Source organism: Borostomias antarcticus (assembly GCF_949987555.1).
Source record: "Borostomias antarcticus genome assembly, chromosome: 3".
NCBI classification, from domain to species: domain Eukaryota; kingdom Metazoa; phylum Chordata; class Actinopteri; order Stomiiformes; family Stomiidae; genus Borostomias; species Borostomias antarcticus.
This window is the reverse complement of record NC_140236.1, coordinates 5,058,509-5,078,546: the sequence shown is the minus strand read 5'-3', so window position 1 is coordinate 5,078,546 and position 20,038 is coordinate 5,058,509. Positions and strand designations below refer to the sequence as shown.

At 46.0% G+C, this 20,038-nt stretch overlaps 1 protein-coding gene across 1 annotated transcript; it reads left to right on the top strand.

Annotated features, from left to right (window-relative positions):
* Nucleotides 1-2,118: 2,118 nt before the first annotated feature.
* Nucleotides 2,119-17,372, top strand: efhd2 (EF-hand domain family, member D2). Its single transcript, XM_084436484.1, has 4 exons — nucleotides 2,119-2,640; nucleotides 15,909-16,056; nucleotides 16,265-16,399; nucleotides 16,567-17,372. Exons 1-4 carry the CDS (start codon nucleotides 2,357-2,359, stop codon nucleotides 16,696-16,698), a joined length of 699 nt encoding a protein of 232 aa, XP_084292610.1. The 5' UTR covers nucleotides 2,119-2,356; the 3' UTR covers nucleotides 16,699-17,372.
* Nucleotides 17,373-20,038: the final 2,666 nt, after the last annotated feature.

Below are 20,038 nucleotides of genomic sequence, written 5' to 3'. Positions count from 1 at the left end.
CCGGCTACAGTAGCCAGGGGTGACCTCTGCAACCACTGCTCTTCACACAGCTCCTCTGAATGGACATGAGAGGCCGACTCTACAGATTGCAGTATTTTTGTTATCAACAGAGTGCCCACCTGACACCCCTGCCTTGGCACACAGCTGGCACTTGTACAGTAAGGCTAGCGGACTCCATCGGTGCTGCGTCAAGCCCTGCACTTACAGTACCTCACTACCACACAATGTCCACCGTAATGTAATTGTAGATGGCACTTGCACAATAATTGCTTGTCAATGTACTGTGTCCATCTGATGAGTGTCATCTTTATACCTAGATTACCTGAAATGATGTGTCCATACAGCATTGGTTGTTATAATGATTGTACAGTGTGCCCCTCCCCAAAATATATATTATTTACATCAGTTCATCTTATTCTATGCTGTTATGCTACTCGTCTGTGTGCTTTGTGTTCTGGGCCTTTTGCAAATCACTTGGATTTTTGTAGAGAAAAACAATGTATACATTTCTGAAATAAACAAAATCAAATATGAAATAACATGCACCCTTTACTTTCAGGAATTATTCGTTTTTGCATCCGACAGTGATTTTGATGCCTTTATGAAGAGCTTTGGTCTCTCCTCCCACATCCTCCCTCCACTTCTGTTGTGAAACTTCTCTCTGCCATTCTCTCTCCATATATGGTGTGACTCAGGTAGAGTGGGCGTCACAGCCCCCCCCCCCTCACAGAGCAGGAGGGAGGGGAGTCGAGACAACCACGCACTGTGGCTCTCTGCGTCATGCAGCAGTCGACAGCGGTCACACTGTACACTCCGCGTGGAGCTTATTCAAACCTGCATTCCAGCACTTTACTGTAGCAGAAACGATTCATGATCGCCTGGTTGACTCTCCTCACAGCTGGATGTCTGTGGAATTTATAATAATATGTGTGATTGTGGGTAGGAAATTAAAAATAATTGGAAATAGACACTTGATAAATGGACTGCACTTATATAGTGCTTTTATCCAAAGCGCTTGACAATGGCCTCTCATGCATGCATTCACACACACTTTCACACTCACCAATGACAGCAGCTGCCATGCAAGGTGCCAGCCTGCTCATTGGGAGCAATTTGGGGTACAGTATCTTGCCCAAGGACACTTCGACAGAAAGAGGTGGGATTCGAACCGCCAATCCTACGATCATTGGACGACCCACTGAGCCACAACCACCCCACTTCCAGAATTAGCACAAAAGTAGAATGTTTCCTTATTAGGTTGCCAATTCAATTAAATATTTATTGTCCCTGGAGGGCAATTCAAGTGCAGCTTAAAATATAAACACTACAACGGTTTTGTGCAGCCGAAGCGCTAAGAAGTTGTAGGCTACTGTATAACTTGAGAGGGACGTACGTAATAGGCATAATTAAGTTGTTGCTACTCATGCACTCTTGACACACAGGAGGTATAAATCTCTTGGACAGGTTTACACCATGCTCCCCCCACACAATAAATAAGTGCATCTTATTTACTATAATAAACTATATCACCCACTATACTATTGATCTATTATATGATTTTTATCTCATAACTCGGGATGTTGACTAGTGTGTGTGTGTGTGTGTGTGTGTGCGTGCGTGCGTGTGTGTGCACAATGTGTCCATATGCAAGGGGTTTCGAGAGTGGCTTTGAGCTTTTTATGGGCTTGTTGAGTTGAGTTTTGCATATTTATAGTAAGGTGAGTGGTCAACTTGGTTCACTTTATGCATATTAGGAACATATAACGGATTATTTGACATTATTGAATAACCTGCCATGATAATGACACAAGAAGTCAACAGGTGCACTGATCAATTAGCCTGCATAGTAGTGTAATAGTAGTACTATTTTGTATAGCATAGATCACAGGTGCGACAACCCTGCCTATGCCTAGGGGGACTTCACGTCCTACACTTCGATCATGCGCAAAATCAGGGAAACGCGCTGGAAAGCGGTAAACCTGACCGATATCTGAGAAATGTGCAACGCCTACAATACCCATGGTCGTCTCTTTAAAAGGCGTGGTGAGAACTACGTAGACCAAGTCCCGCTAATGATTACGCAGTGTACACTCACTTGAGATATCCGTGCGTTGAACAGCAGGATACGTTCGCAGGTTAATTCTAGGTTGACCTATTTGACTAGTATATTTTTCAGGGGATAGTTTGCACTTGGGAATCCCTAGGCGAATTTATCATCCGACGGTGTAGGAATAAACACAACAGTGCACTGACGGATGCATATGGACCTCAGCTATTGCCGTGGTGTATGCGCTCACGTTGTCTCATTTGTTTTGTAGGCTAGTTAGATATAGTATTCGTTGAAATAAACATTACAATGGCCACAGACGAGTTGTCGTCGAAGCTCAACCGTCGGCTGCAGATAGAAGACGGTGAAGAGGAACCGGTCGCCGTTGACGGTGAACATGAGAATGGAGCCGCCGAGAAGCCCACCACCGCGAACGCAGACTCGGAGTTGGGAGCTAAGCTTCAGCGGCGAGGAGAGTTGAACGAGGGAGTGGGTGACCACCATCAACCGAGCATGAAGGTCTTCAACCCCTACACCGAGTTCAAGGAATTCTCCAGGAAACAAATCAAAGACATGGAGAGAATGTTTAAACAGTAAGTGCCCACTGGATATCCACACGCTGTCAGTGTCAGCTGACAGGCTGCAGTCCTAGCAGTAATGACATCCTCCAACCTGCCCTTATTATTTAAACCCACTAGTCGGCGTGTAGCAGCGTGTCCGGTGTTGAGTTGAGAGATGGGTCACGATTAGAATCAGGATATAGAATTTGTGTAACCTATTATAAGTAAGATGTAAGAATGTGAAATGGTCTTACAGTCACAGACAGGCCTTTGGTCCAGATTTACAAAGATGAGCTCTTGAAGTCTAGGAGAGTTTTAGCCATCATTGATGCCCAGCCCCACCCAACCACCCCACCTTCTCTGCTTCCCTGTCTGTCCTCAACCTGTCTGTCCTCATTCTTTCACACTACTTGATGTAGGTAGTCTAAATGTAGTAGGAGTCTAGATGTAGCATTTAGTTTTTGATTGCTTTCATGGTGAAGAATTTGAATAATGGGTCAAGCATGCAAAACCTGTATAATATGTCATCTCACACGCCCTGCAACATTCTAGGAGCATCTCTCCACCATCTCTCTCGCTCTCTCTCTCTCTCTCTCTCTCTCTCTCTCTCTCTCTCTCTCTCTCTCTCTCTTTCTCTCTCTCTCTTTCTTTCTCTCTTTCTTTCTCTCTCTCTCTCTCTGTCTGTCTATCTGCTGTATCTATATCGGTACAGGACACTTTACAGGGTAAAGGGTTTGTCAGTCCAACATTCACAAGACCCTTTGCCTCTTACGCAACAACTGCTGCCAACGCAAGAGGCTCCTGGCTCTATTCAGCCCTGTGTACACTGTTGCACTGTGGATACTGTTGTGGCCGCGCCAATTATGTCTGACTAATTCCAATTGAACAGAACACAAATGCCCAGCGAGGAGGGGAGAGCTGTAATGTGTGTGTGTGTGTGTGTGTGTGTGTGTGTGTGTGTGGAGGGTTCTTTGTCTAAGCCATTCCGGGGGCTTTTGCCCAAAACCCTTCGTCGGGGGCAATGGTTCCCAGCACCGGCCCGTTGACAGATTCTCCTCTCACAAAGAGCTGGCACTCAGAGAGTGGGGCGCTAAGCAGGGGAAGCATCCCACACCCCTTAGTTAGTTCTGCTTCTCCCTGCCGACACCCAAAAACACAGAGGCTCTTTGTCGAGTTAGCGGCTGGGAAGGAACCGAGCCCGAAAATAGAACTTTTCAGAGCAAGAAATGATCTGTGAGCGTCACAAGGGGAATGTAAAGCTCTTTCATTACACGGTGCTGCTGACATGCATGCAGTTAGCATAATTACAATTGATGACGTTATTTCTGGGCATTTCTGTAGAATTCTTTAATAGACTGTTGTGGAATGCTCCGCATCTAGCACCTCAAACTCTGTTCAGAACTTGTGGTTTCCTATGACTCGCACAACTTATTTTCCCTCTTAGAGTTATACATATGCAAGTCATCTATTGTCTCAGTTAACATTTTATCTAACTACTAAACCAATGTATTACCTCATGTTTTTAAGGGTGAGGGCACTTTCTCACAAGCTCCGTTCAACCACAGAAAGACTTGTCCAGGCAGGAAGTTCTTACTGGGATAGACATGAACTGGTTACCTCCTTCAAACACACCTCTTGGTAGCTCCAAGTAGCCACTAGCCATAACTCCGGGGAATGCCACTGTGTGTGTGTGTGTGTGTGTGTGTGTGTGTGTGTGTGTGTGTGTGTGTGTGTGTGTGTGTGAGAGAAAGGCAGAGCCATGACAGGATGTAGCAGCTTGGGGACATACAGTATCTGTGTTATGGTGTCACTGTACAGTAGATCTGTGCCAGCAGTTTACTTTTCAAACACCATCCAGTTTGGCCTGTATATCAAACCTGAGTCAAGAGACTTGCGTTACTTGGAAACAAGTGGCTGGGGCATAGCAAACAGTGTTTTGATGTTGTGAAAGATGCTGTTAGAAAGATTGTTAGTACAGTGTAGGCCTATCTCAGTAATTACAAAGGAAGCACATAGAAATGGAGACATATTGTAGACTTGACGTTGAAAACATAGAAACGTAGTGGGCACACGCACACAGCCATGACCTCTGCCCTGCCCTCTTAACCGGGCTGACTACCAGATCAGGGGTCTGCAGCCTGCGGCTCAGGGGTCACACGTGGCTCTTTATCCCCTCTGTAGTGGCTGCCTGGCTTTGACAAAAATATATGGAAATCAATAACTAAATAAATGTATTACTATTAAATACATTTAATGCAGCACAAATTGGTGCATAGAAATTTACCCGAATGCAGGAAATGAAGCGTTTGACCCTTAAAATGTCCTCGGGGAGGACCCCCAAACCTGCCTTAATGTGTCCCTTCCCCCTGGGTGCGTACCACCAAGCCTGAAAACAAATCTAGGGGCAGCACTGCCTCCATTATAAGTCTCAAATATGCTTTGCAGCTACAGTCAGATTTTGTATATATTTTTTGGTTCAAACATGTCTCTTTTGGTGGTGAAGGTTGCTGATCCCTGACTTAGATACTCATCATGTCGGAGCTTTTGCTCACTGCCGTTGGAGCACCAATCAATAAGCCATCACTCACTGACTGTGTCCGGTCAGTGTTAATGTGGCTGTTGAATAACTAACTAATTCACAGTTAAATCTTTATCTTCAAGCTTTCAGGTTCAGGCTACCCCATTTGGCTGCAGTCCACCCTATCGTCCCTTGGAATGAAAAACTTTGATAAAACTCAACGATTCTTGTCAGTTCTTGATACCGTAGGAACTGGGTTGACCTTTTGAAAACGAAAGCTTTTAATACTGTGATGGCTAGGGTGACTCAGTTCCTTTATGATGGCGGCCGTGTGGAGCCTGAGGCATTGTGATACACTATACCTGGATTAGACTTACTGTAACACAAAGACTTATTTTGTTTCTCCTGTGGTTTATGTCGTATGGTAAAAACGATTTGGGGAATTTCCTTTGTTGACAGAGCCCCCTCTACTGGAGTCTAAATGGCCTTATCCAATTATTACAAAATTACAAAATGGTTCTGTCCGCATATTGCCAGAAAATATGACCAAATTAGTAATACTGTATAGACATCTTAATAAGCTAAGGTTCTACTGTACTGTATGCTACCGCCTGATGCATTAGAATGCTGCTCAGGTAGTTCACTTTAACACCTACAGCAATGTTGTGTGGCAGGTGATTTATATCAGGCCTTCTTTCATGTCTGCCTCATAAAAGAGCTTTTCTCTCTCACAGCCAGAGGTCATGATTATAGACGGAGAGGAGAAAGGAAGACAGCATTGACTCCAAGCGCTCTGGCAGAAAAACAACGTTTATCTTTCTATATCAGGCGACGGTGTTACCTTAGATTGTTTTGGGTTTTGCTGTGCAACAGCAGAAAAAGTAGTAGCCATCGGTGCATTCTGGTGCAGCTGATCACTTCTTTTGTTGTTTTGTCGCTTAGCTTAAAGGAAGTGCCAGAGAGAAAATGCTGTTGAATGAGTCATTCTTATCTACTAAGGAAGTCTTAAGGAAGTCTTACAGATGAGTAAGGGATGGATAGCTGACAACACTTTTCAAACCGCAGGGTTATTGCTTCTACAGTTCTGCACTGAACTCTGTTTGAATGAGAAGCTCAAGGTCTACAGCAAGAACCAGCCAGTTTCCAACTGATAGCCTAGCAATGCCGCAGCCTTTCATGAGACGTCATTTTTGATCAGAGCACATTGACCTGTGAGGCTTCTGCTTAATGGCCCATAGCATTGGCAGTGGATCTCCATTTTATGTGTTCCTCCAGGGACTCTTATCACAAGGGATGTAATGTGACGTTATGGACAGTGACGTTACCTTCTGGCCCGGCTAATAAGGTTCCGCCCCCTACCCCCTGCTGTGCCCACATATGAGACAGGGGGGCTTAGTGGCTTTTTGGAGCTTTGGGGCTGCTAGCTGGGTTTAATGAAGGTTGATGAAAGGGATTAAATCAAGCCGGTCTTCTTCCTGATATGGTTTAGGTATCCTCTGTTTTTTTGTGGGTATCCTCTGTTATGTCGGACCAGGGAGGGTGAGCTTTTTTCTCCTCCAAGTGCACACACATTGGGCAGAGCAAGCTTGCTGGTTGTGACGGCCACGTCCCCATAACCTCCTCCCTGGGCGTTTCATGTGCTGCGCGCGGAACATCACCCATCACCTGTGCCCCCCCCCCGTTCCACCCCTTTCTCTTCTTTGGACCAGCATTGGCACGGCTACAAACACACTCTCACAGTCTATCTATATCCAACGATATGGCTGATCCCATCGGGGCGCTTAGGAGTAACCGATTAGTCACCTGGCGCCTACTATAATCCCCTACGTCCGGGAGAGGAATGCACCAGTCCTGGGAATGATCCAAACAAACATCCCTCTCCCCTGGCCCTAATGGATTCTCCCATTTCAGAAGCCCAGCTGTGAGCATCTGTCACCAGGGGAAACCGAGACACAGGAACTGCTCTGTCAAACGTACTTTTGATTGGTGGCCAGTCATATCCTGTCTTCAAATCCCAGTGGTTGTTCATGGGGGCAGGTCCTGGATCACGATTCACTTCTCTGTGACTCCATCCATAACTATTATAAGGTGATCGAGAAATGAATCTGGAAACTCTGAAGTCCATGTTCCAAAGGCAATCTTTTATCAGTGTTGAGGAATGTCAAAGTATTTCCACTTGGCTAATCATCAATCTCCTTTCAATGGACTCTAGATTCAAAGGTCAACTTAAGTCCAGCCATCTCACACACCCTTTAAGCAGCATCTTAAAATATGCCTAAATGAGTTATCTATTACCTGGGAAAATGAATCTTATGTCTTTTATATTATTCCATTTAGAGAGGTCTGGAGAGCTTCCTGTCTGTATGCATAATCTGATCGATTGGTTCACAAACCTGCAATGCACAGCCAGGAAAGGGGCTGTAGGACCTTGCGAGAGACAAAAGCACCATGTTAATCAATGTTGCATTGCCTCAGGTAATTGTCAGCATTGTTAGCATGAATGGGTAGTTCTGGGCAAGGTAACTCTACGAAGCTACATCACTTAGATTGAACTACCTTCTAAATTCTAAATAATAGTCGGCAATTGAGGCATACTGCCATTGTTATTATATTTTCTAATTTGAGCATGAAAGACCTTATTAAGCCATGAAAAATAATTTAGGTCAACAGTAGACCAAAAATACCATTTGCTCCAGTTCTGCGTGTGTGTCCTTTTTCGCCCATCGTGTCACACACGACTAGAGGCTGTTCAGGGGGAAACAGTTTCACTCCAACTCCCAGCAGAGGCAGCTTTTGAGCGAAGGCCAACGCGGAGCGCGAGCTCCCCGGTTTCCCATGCCCCTGGCCCCGCCTACCACGACCTCCCAGCGACTCCCATCTGAGCGGAAGTCCTGCTCTCGCTGTGGCGGTCTGGGCCAAAGTACTAGCAGAGTCCCCTTTGTGCACCCAGAGGGATTCAGACAGAGAAAGCCATACAGTTTGACGTCTGCTTATATTTCCGCCGGTTTTCATTTGAAAGGCGGCCAAAGCGAGTCTTTGGCGAATGCTTTGTAGGGTAGTCTTTGTCTCGAGTATACAGCTGTGTGTCGGACGGGGGGGGGGGGGTTGACCCTGAGGACTACAATGCTTCTCTGTCCAATGGCGTGCGGAGCTCATGGTCCAGTTGGCGACCTCAGGGTTGAGTGTGTTAAGAAAGGTATGAGTTGGACACTCTTCTGGCAGCCGGGCTGGACTGCTGGGTCACAATCAAGTTCAGTTCAGTTCACCGACAGCATGTTGCTGTTGGGTTATAACTCAATGTTTTATCTCATTTGTGTTTTCAGCATCTAGGTAATTTCCTTTTCTGCTGATTCTCCTTAGATATTGTTGTCATTTGTTCCCAAGATGTTTAGAATCCCCCTGCACAGCTCTTCCACTTCATGGGGTTTACGTACATTCCAAGCTGCTGTTTGTTTGCAGCCAGGGTTAGGGTTGGCTGAGGTGTTTGCGTGTGCTATTGGCAGCCAGGGTTAGGGTTGGCTGAGGTGTTTGCGTGTGCTATTGGCAGCCAATCGCACGACAACATTAATCTTCTGCTTTAAGTGATGCCGGAGCGACATGCGTTATCAGGTTAAGCTGCCTTACATGATTCTGCGTCAGCAGTGAAACATCGCCTGTCCTCTCTCTCTCTCTCTCTCTCTCTCTCTAAGCACATGCGCACTCTCATACGGATGCCGCGCCTGGTCGATCGGGCGTGTTGCCGTACGCGTTGCGTGTGCAGGCTGTCATAGCCGTGTTAGCAGCGCTGCACGTTTGTTGGAGACGCAGGCGAGAGGGTTTTCCTCACGTCGTCTCCAGTTTGCTGTTGCCTAGCAACAGGGTTTAAGCCCCAAGGTCTCAGGAGAAGCCAGAGTGAGGGTGTGGCCTGGAGTGTCTTGATGGGCTGTAGTAGTAGTAGTGGTGGTGGTAGTGGTGGCAGTGGTGGTGGTGGTGGTATCAGCTGTAGTAGTAGTAGTGGTAGTAGCAGCTGTAGTAGTAGTAGCAGCTGTAGTAGTAGTAGTAGCAGCTGTAGTAGTAGTAATAGCAGCTGTAGTAGTAGTAGTAGTAGCAGCTGTAGTAGTAGTAGTAGCAGCTGTAGTAGTAGTAATAGCAGCTGTAGTAGTAGTAGTAGTAGTAGTAGTAGTAGCAGCTGTAGTAGTAGTAGTAGACCATGGATGGAAGGATGTCTTTGTTATCAGAGTGGATGGATGAACCTGCACAGGCTTGCATGGGGTCTCGCTCAGTAGATCTGAATTCACACAGGGTCATTATGACTTATTAATAGTTAATCTACTACAACTGCTGTACTGTCGAGGGGCGGAGAAACCCCTGCTGTGTGTGTGGCCTAGTTTGACTGGATGGTGCTAAATCTGTGTAGAACTGTGGTCCTCATTCAAATGGAGACCTCATTTGACTGTTCTAATATTAACAGGCACCTGCCGTTCAAAATTGAATTATTTGGCAGTTGGCACCAAGTCCAATATGGCGTAGGACTTGAGGAAGTGGCTGCATTTCCACAGTACTGGGTGGATAGTGAACCACAATAAGTGTAACAGAGTGGGTTATAGTGACGTTTTTTATGGTCATGCTATCTGAAATCAACCACTCGTCTTGAGCCTCATATGGAGTGCGAGACTACTAGCAGTTTCTAAGAGCCATGTCGCTTAAATCTTGACTAGCCACAGCTTGCTGAACTTATATATGTACTTATATTTTATATATATAAAAAAATATATATAGATAATATTTCCATTGAATCTAACTGAACCAATAGCTCATTAGACATGATATATAATAGCTTGAGCTAAGATCAGCTGAGCTAACTTGGTGTTGTAGCTACAACAAGCAGCTTGTCTGAACATGATCTTGCCTTTTAGTTCCATAACGGTAAAGACATACAGTATGTATTTTCTCATCGACCTTCAAGACTGAACTTGGAATGTGTGTGTTTGGTCTGATGTTTGGTGTGATGCTCTAAAGTGCTGACCTGTGTAGTGACCAATCCTGTGAGGATTTGTTTTGGATTTTTGTTTGCAAAGTTGTCAGGATTTGGCGACTTCTGTGCCAACAGTTGGTTATGCTGTCTAAAGAACAAGATGAAATCCCTACAGGAATTAGGTCTGCCCTTTATAATGCAACTGTACGCATTTTAGATCCTTGGAAAGCCTAAGTATCATAAACCTGGATCACATTAATTTGGTTTCGAGTGTGCTGGACTGAGATGCATTTCCTTTGTTAAACCTGCCAAACCAGAGGAGCCTGACCTGATTACCATGGACTCCCTGACAGCCCATCTGCCCCACACAGCTGGGGGAGGCTTACCCCCCCCTGTTTTCCAGACACACACCCACAGCTGAACAGGAGACCCCTACACCGTTAACACAGCTCATTAGAGACGTGACACACGCACACGCGCGCCATATACAGTATGCTCTCTCTACATCAAAGTGATACAATACAGTACAGTAAGACTCCATACTTCAAGCCCCAGAACGCAGTCCTAATCAAATATGCTTCATCATTCCAGGAGTGCTGCTTTCTTTCACAGCCAAAGCTCTGTCAGACTATTAAAAGTATTCATTACATCATCCTCCCACAACCATAATCTTGACAGCCAGACTCTGCACTGAGGGGAAACAGCACATTGTTATTATTCAGGGTCTGGATTTTCCTGGATTTACGCGAGAGGTAGTTTGTCCCCTGTTTGTCACAACTCATTTGTTGTGTGGTGGTGACTCCGTCTCTGTCCCTGTCCTCTCCAAGGCCACCGTGTCCCGCATACTGGGGCTGAGACAGGACATTCTTCTGTCTTTTGCCACAGACAGTACCTAATCTAAATTCCATCTCAGTTTACAGACTAAAAAAAAAAAAGGAAGGTCCTTCCTATAATAACTAATACAGTATTACCTAACTGGTCCAGCAATGACTCAAAAGGAAACCAAGAACAGAGTGTTAAAGGTATGTTTGCTCTCAAGAGTATTTAATTGTTAGGTAATCAATACTTCCCTGATGCTTTGCTATTTTAGTTCAAACTAAGGTTTAATCTGAAAGCCTTGGCCTTGCGATACAGTATGTAGGTAAACCTACGACGGTTGGAACAGTGGATCCGTGGAGTGTGTTTTGACCAAATAGGGATATTCTCTTGCCTCCTGCCTCTACGTTTGCTAGAAACATCCCCGCGATTGAGGAAGTCGGTCAATTTGCACTTCCTCTTTGGCTGATGGTAAGTCATGTAGCTACAAAGTATCTCATTCTTTCCTGAAGACGTTGTGCCATGGTTTGACATGCAACCAAAAAGTGATGCAGATACTGTGTAATCCTAACCTTTTCTGATAGTACTTATGCTTACACTGGCCAAAGCCCAAGTTCTATTCAGAGAAATGCACTATTTTTCATTTTAAATGGATAACTTTGGCTACAGCTCAGAGAACACCTCCTGTTGACCTAAGGAAGGGTACTACATTTTCCATCTGAACGGGGGCAAAGTTCTTCTTTCACTATTTTTTTAAGTTTAAAACAACCTTTTTTCTCCAACGGTTTTTTACACCACTGAAACTCACCCTTGACGGTGTATTGCCCAAATTACACATCCGTTGGTAGCCTTGCATCAGTGACGTTCACCAAACATTTAGCGACTGAACCACTATATAAGCACATGCCACAGTTCCATACATTTGTTTAGAACTCTACTTTCACAGACATGCAAGCAAGGACATGAAAGGAAGGCTAGGAATCTGAACATGTCCCCTCTGCTGAGCTCCAGGAGGTCTGGACATGCACTAGAACGCCCCTCTGACAGCCCATCTATGTAATAGCCTCCGTGGGTTCAAGAGCTGGTCTCGGGAGGGAGGCGTATGGAGTGAGTGTTTAGGTTTGAAGGAGGACCACCCCTTACGGAAGTAAGAAAATGTGCGGAATGCTTCCTGTGAAGATGGGCCAGATTGCTGGAGAGAGAGAGAGAGAGCGAGAGAAAGAGAGAGAGCGCGAGAGAGAGAGAGAGCGAGAGAAAGAGAGAGAGCGAGAGAAAGAGAGAGAGAGAGAGAGCCAGAGAGAGAGAGAAAGAGAGGGAGTGAGAGGTAGGAGGGCAGAGATAAGAGAGTGGGAGTAGCTGGACAATGCCCACAGCATACCTCCAAGTCATCCACTGAACTAACATTTGGGTGCAACATTTAGGCCTGATTCATAGTCGACGTAAACAACACAAGCTACGTTGTGAACGCAAGCTCCAACATGACTCGAGAGCTTGCGTTCTGTGTTTTCCCTGTCGGAAACACAAGGGATTGCACTATTACTTGCGTCAAGTGACAAATTTCGGCATGACACACGCAAGGACGCAACGAGATCTTGCGTGGCCTTGCGAAGCTTGCGAAGCTTGCGAAGCTTGCGTTGCTTGCGCTTATGCAGTTTGCATCGACTATGAATCCGCCCTTTAGCGCAACTCAGGTTTCAAGTGTCAAATATCTATGAAATCCAACGCTGCATGAGCAAGGTGTTCTCCAGCTTCTATTCACAGTATGGACCAATGGACACTATTCTCCATAGATTGACCCACAGACTGCGATCCCATTGAGCATGATCTGAAGATGGGAATTGAAAGTGTTTGTTACACAGATTGCAGGGTGACAGAATCATCCTTCCCCTCAGCCTGCAACAATGACAGGTTCCTCTTCTCCACCCCAGCCTATGAAACTTATTATACATGACATTTAAACTTCCCCATCAATGTAAACAATGGCAGTATAAACACGAAATAGCGTCATCTAAACCCCAATTAATGTAATCTAAACCCCACGATGAACTAAATTGCCACTGTGATATCAGGTGCACATTATCTCCAAGCATAATTAAGGCGATGCAATTGCCACACTCACTGCATCAAGCAAGCGAAGAGTGTTGAGAGGAAATGCTGCTTTGCTATCTCAAAAGGGGGGTTTTAGATCGTAGGGAGTTCTGGCCTTCGCTGTACGAAAGGGAGGCTTTACAGCACTGAGACAGGTCATCAGGGGGAGCTCCAGGGGCCAACGCAATCCCTGTCTGTCACCGGTATGTGCTGGCATGGCTACTGTAGCATTGTGAGCTCAAATCTAACGATCGTTGAAACGCGGGGGCCTGGGTCGCCATAAAGAGATGTGCAGCATAGCTCTGAATTGCTATTCTGAACGTTCAGTGGGTTTAGTGTGAACGCTGCAGTGTAGAGAGAGTGTGCGAGGGAGGGAGGGAGGGAGGGAGGGAGGGAGGGAGGGAGAGAAAGAATAGAAAGCTGCAAACCGCCCCCAGACCAATAGTCTTCAATAGAAGGTGGCCGTTGCCATGGCTACCACATCTCAGAGAGAGAGAGAGAAAGAAAGCGTAGAGGAAGTGATTGCAGAAATTAGGACCGAGGTAAGAAACAGGAAGTCAGCCCTCTGGCCATAGTGCTTCCTCATTCACTCCCAAAGCTGGTTTGCCCGCTGCTCAATCAGAGCTGCTCAGCCTCATGGCCTCCGCGCTCACCGTCCACTTACAGACCGTGCTTGACCAGGAACTCTGCACCTCACGTTTTCTACAGCTTGCCAATAGAATATCAGCTATTGTGGAGCTCCTGCAGGTAAATGTAAACAGTCAAGCATGGCTTTTACACACACTCGCGTGCACACACGCGTGCGCACACACACACACACACACACACACACACACACACACACATGCACTATATACAGCCACATGCACTCCCAGTTATAAATTGTGTGACAATGCTGTCAAATACACAGAGACAATCCCACCGTGTGTCAGCATGCAGAGCTACCCTGGCTGGCACACAGACCCCCCTCCATCTCTCCTCAGGCAGAGCTACCCTGGCTGGCACACACACAGACCCCCCTCCATCTCTCCTCAGGCAGAGCTACCCTGGCTGGCACACACACAGACCCCCCTCCATCTCTCCTCAGGCAGAGCTACCCTGGCTGGCACACACACAGACCCCCCTCCATCTCTCCTCAGGCAGAGCTACCCTGGCTGGCACACAGACAGACCCCCCTCCATCTCTCCTCAGGCGTATTCGGTGAGAGGCCATGCCAAAGTGTCTGCACTGATTAACACTGTTGGCCCGGCTCCCATAGAACAGGCTTACTCCCCTTTTGTTGGCTTAGCCCAACTGGAGACGGGATCTGCTGCACTCATTTCACTTTCTTTCTCACTCTTCTCTCTCTCTCTCTCTCTCTCACTCTCTCTCTCTCTCACTCTCTCTCACACTCTCTATCTCTCACTCTCTCTCACTCTCTCTCACTCACTCTCACTCTCACTCTCTCACTCACTCTAATGAAGTTAAATTGCACTTAGGTCGGAGTTAGAGGAGGACTTATTGCTAATCTTCCATTTTTCTGAGTCTGCAGTGGCTCCTCTCTCTAACGGCCGTGGGTAGAGAGGCTAGCGGGCGAGCCACAGTTGCGTTTTAGACGAGTTACTGTAAACGGTCAGATTCTGCAGGATGGCGGGAGCCACAGACCTGTTTCTGCTACGTGGAAGGACGTGTGGTTTGAGTATGCATGTCAAGTATGTACACAGCTTCTGTATCAAGTCCTCTAGCAGTTAGACCGTTGCCTCCCCCAGCCTTGGTCAAATGGTTTCCTGTGGAATCTGACTCATATCGATGCAATGAAAAAATTGAGGTCCGCACAAACGGCTACTCCATGAGAGGATTTAATCCATGAGGACAAGAAAAAACATTTCGACCCAAGGTGGGTCTTCGTCAGGTCATTTTTTCATCTGATACCATAGAGTCCTGCACCAGCGGCAGGTTGATGTGCTTAGCAACCCTACAATTTCTTCATATCAGTGCATAGTGTGTGTGGGTGTGGGTGCGCGTGTGGGTGCGTGTGTGTGTGCGTGTGTGTGTGTGTGTGTGTGTGTGTGTGCGTGTGTGTTTGCCTCAGGCAGGATGACTCAGACTGCTGAGTGGGCAAGAGACAGAGGGCTGAATGCACAATTTTTCTCCATCTCTTTTTTTCCCCTCCATCTCTCTCTCTCTCTCCCTGTAGCAGACTGCAGCGTAAATGTGACCGAACCAACTTGACCTCCAAATCTTTCAGGATGAATTGTGTCACAGAGGATTTTTATACGGCTGGCGAGTTGCCACTAGTGCAGACTGTCAGAAGGATAAGAACCAACGCCAGCTGAAATATGACTGGCCAGCACAACTAAGCTCTGCCCACAGCAGCCACTGGATAATCCTTTTTTCCTGGATTAGACTAAGGATATTCAGCGTAGGCCCTCCTGAAAAGAGATTGCTTTGACTGAGTAGCTTACACTGTTTAACAGAGTATGTTAGTAGCACGACATTAACACGCAACATATTGGTTGACTCTCAGTGACATTTAATGACATTGGGGGGGGGGGGTAGGCCTATGTATAATGAATAGAAGAGAAAGACTAGCATTGTCCTGTAGGAGGATGCGGACATACTGTACAAGAGAATAAAGAGTCTCATTATGAGGTCTTTCTAGTTGCCTTACGATGCTTTACCTCCCTCTCATGGTCTTCTGTGGTACTACACTCTACATACACTTTCCCTGGTAGGCTACTTGTGCAAGAGGCAGGCTGTACTTGAGAAATCACAGCTGTCATCGCACTGTACTGTCCAAACACTCACTTTTGATTGACACTTTGATTTTTCAAATCAAGTTTGATTTGATTTGAAACACTTACTGCAGCATTTAGGAGTACATGGATCAATGCTAGATGCTATAGTCTATGAAGTACTAATTGTCTGGCATCTTCGTTTGTCCAGGTATGACGCGGGGAGGGACGGCTTCATTGACCTGATGGAGCTGAAGCTGATGATGGAGAAGCTGGGAGCTCCCCAGACCCACCTGGGCCTGAAGAACATGATCAAGGAGGTGGACGAGGACCTGGACAACAAGCTCAGCTTCAGAGAGGTGAGAACCCCGGGCCGCTCAGATGAGGTGGAGCAAGGGCCAGGTCTGCGCAGGTTCGAATGAAAAGACAAAGTGTGTTTTTCACAGTCAAAAGCAGCAGCTTCCGTAGATGCAGGCTCCAGAATATAGTAGGTGGATGTTCTCACCGCCCCCTCGCTGTCTTTCTGTCTGTCTGTCTGTCCGTCCGTCACTCCCTCTCTTCTCCCAGTTCCTGCTGATCTTCCGGAAGGCGGCGGCAGGCGAGCTGGCGGAGGACAGTGGGCTCTGTGTTCTGGCCCGCCTCTCTGAGATAGACGTGTCCACAGAGGGAGTGAAAGGAGCCAAGACCTTCTTTGAAGCCAAAGTAAGCCCAACGCAGACTTCCGGTACCGGGAAAAAGTACCGAGCTGTGTGAATTTTTTGCGTTTCACTCTGGGCTTCAAGGTCATTTCATTCAGTTGTTCCGCCCACCCTAGAAGAACTACTACTAACGAACTAGTTTCCTTCCCCTCCCCATCTCTCTTCCGATAGGTCCAGGCCATCAACGAGTCCAACCGCTTCGAGGCAGAGATCCGTCAGGAGCAAGAGGAGAAGAAGAAGCAGGCTGAGGACAGGAAGCAGAGACAAGCTGCTTTCAAGGAGCTGAAGTCAGCCTTCAAGTGACCGGCGATGCTATCGCTAGCCCCCGCGGTCCCCTACAGGCCCCTTAGAACCCGGCTCCACCTTTCTTGTCTGCCCCTACCGTCGTCTGTCTGTCAGTTTATCAATGTCTATGTGAATCTTTCTCCATTTAAAACAAAAAAAAAGACAAAAAAAGTGATTATTATATGCAAGGCGGTTGGGGCTTGAGTCAGGTACTGAATTTGGACCCTATACAGTTAGTCGCTGGTCTGTAACACAATAGATTGGATACTACCGTTTCCTTTGTCAGTACATCTGTGATGTCTGCTGTTGGTGAAGATTTCAATGTCATGACCTGATAATCACATTTTTAGCACTGTTGTTGGTTAGGTTTTAACTATTTTTTAGGTATTAACTATTTCTTCGGAAAACATTGTATCCAATCCACTGTGTTGGGCACCGGCGGCAATTGCACACTATAGGCCTACTGTACACGATGTCATTTCCTGTAGGAAGTAGGAAACACATTTACAAACCCATAAAAGTGTAACTGTACCCTGGTTGTCCTGTCAAACCTAGCCAGCCAGCGCTGCGTTCCCTGCATGTGCTACGAGAGAAAATACACAGGTGCACATTATTTTCACTTGTCACTCGATCCCATTCTAACGTAGACTAGCTCAATGTTCAACCTTCAGCTTTCAACGCCTAATACAGTATAGCTCTATATTTTTAATGTTAAATCAAGGAGGGGGGTTGGGGTGGGGTTGTTTGGGGATTGGTTGGAGGGCATGGATGACTTGCATGTGTGGTGGTGGTCTTATTTTTGGAGCAGTGTGTTTTGCATGGGCACTGTGAAGTTCTGACAATCGTAATAACCCAGCGAAATGTAAAAAAAAAAAAAAAGGTTCCCAATCTTGAGTGTTCTCTGCCACCTGCCACCCGGATCCAACACCACAACTACTGACCCACAACACCACAACTACCTGGGTTTGAGTTATGAGACCCCTATCAGGGAAATAGACCTCACTGTGTCTATTAGCTTGCTACCTTTTTTCCAATGATGGCCGATTCTTTTGTGAGTATTGGCAAAATGAAAAACATTCTTGGTCTGTTCTTACAGACACTGATGTTGTGCTCACTCTCTGATGGCCTTCTATACTTGTCTAGAACCGCGAAACAATGTGAATCTCCAAAATGGCTCCTACTGTGTATCTTTTGGTTGCGGCTGGGTGGCATGTGCCGAGAATCAGGAAGTCCTAGGGAACCAGCTGCTGTGCCAGTGGAATTCTGAACAATGGCTGCGTTCCGAATCGCATACTTCTACTTTTTACTACCAGTACGTACTACAGATGCCCTTTAGAAAGTATGCACGTATGCATCCAATTGGGACATACTACCTTGTCATAAAATTGCACCTTGAAATTTGACCACATCCGTCGCTGTCCATGAAACAACAGTCCACAGCTGGGATTCATGAAAACACCTCCGGCGCGACTTGCACATGTGACACAATTTCCGCTGAGCACAGGATTGTGGGTCAGAATAGCCAGAAAAGTCTGCTGACTTGCATACTGCAAAATACGACCGGATGCAGTAGGACATCCTGCTATTTTTGCCATACTGCATGTGGCATTCTATCTATTGGGACATACTACATCAATTTTTGGCGTACTATATAGTATGGAAGTAGGCGATTCGGAACGCAGCCAATGCTTCCTGTTGTGTTGTGTCATGTGACTGTGAGATGTCTGCGGGGTGGGAGGCGGGGTTTGTTGTGTGGGAGGGCAAAGTGTAGGTCAGTAACCCCTGTTCTCTGATCCTGGTCTAGGAGGAGCCCTGTGTTTGCAGCTTTTGGTTTCCCTGAGGTAGATTTCTTGCTTTAAGACGTCCATCATTGTTGGCAATGGTTTCAGAGATGTCAGGGAACTCATCCTTGTTCATCAGCGCATTTCAGGACCATAACCAACATGCACAGACAGGCCCACTAGTTTGGAATAGTGGTCCAAGACCCCCTAACCCCTGGTCGTCTCTCCTGCATGAGCCGTGTGTGTGACCAGTCAGTATCCAGCACCACAATATTTGTGAGGCGTTTGCATATGCAGCATGGCAGGAAGTCGCGCACTGACATTTAAATTACTTTAATGAAAAAAAGGCAATTGCTACAAACTAGATGGCAACCCCCTAAAGCGAATAGCATTTCTGTGAGGTCCAAATACAGTATGCTTAATGTAGTTTTACTTACTGTATCTCCAAAAGACTTGGGTTAGATTTGCAATTTGCACTCATTTTTTGGGTTTGGAGGAGGGATTTTATCTGGAGATCTTTGGCATGCTTCAGTTTAACATTGTTTAATGCAGAAGTAACTAAATCAAATGCAGAAGTAACTAAATCAAAACCAACTGACTTAAAATTATTTAAAGGGGCAGAAAGTTAAATAGGCAATGATTTCAATATCATTACTCTTAGCCCTCCTAGAAATAGAATGCATTTTAACTGAAATAAAATTCAGAGAGCAAATGAGTTTTACACATTAAATGAGGGAAAGTTGTGTTTTTGTAAACTTTAGATTAGAGTATCAGAGTTTGCGAGCTTCCAACATTGCGTTTAGAGTGATATCAACGAGATGACGCGGCAGCACGTCTCTGCACAGTGCAACTGACAGGTTGTGTATAAAGAATATAATATTTTTTCATGAGAATAGAATTTAAAAATGCTTTTAGTTTTGTATGGTGAGGGGTTCTGTGAAATGCTCTGCATAAGTATGGGTGTTGTCCACAAGCTGGTCTCCTGGTGGGTGAGAAATGCACTCACATTGGTTAGTCAACTTCCTGGTGATAGGTGATTAGCCATTCGTATTATTTGTGTGATTAAAAAATGAATAAATTGCTTTCCTTATGTGAAATGGAGACTAGTTTGTGAACAGAAATTCTGTGTCAAAATGTCCTCTGAGAGTCAGAGTCAAAACCATTTTGTTCTGTTGTAAGTCCTTTTACATGCATTTTTTTCCATTCTGTGTGTCAGGTTAAAATTAGAATAATGATATGATTCCATATACATTCTCAATGTCACTCCACCACACCTCTTTGGAGGTTGTGTGCATACTCTGTGAAGAGAGTGAAGTCATACTTGTGTAGAGAGTGAGGTTGTGTGCATACGCGGTGTAGAAAGTGAGGTTGTGTGCATACTCAGTGTAGAGTGAGGTTGTGTGCATATTCGGTGTAGAGGGTGAGGTTGTGTGCATACTCTGTAGAGAGTGAGGTTGTGGGCATACTCGGTGTAGAGAGTGAGGTTGTGTGCATACTCGGTGTAGAGAGTGAGGTTGTGTGCATACTCGGTGTAGAGAGTGAGGTATGCATACTCAGTGTAGAGAGTGAGGTTGTAT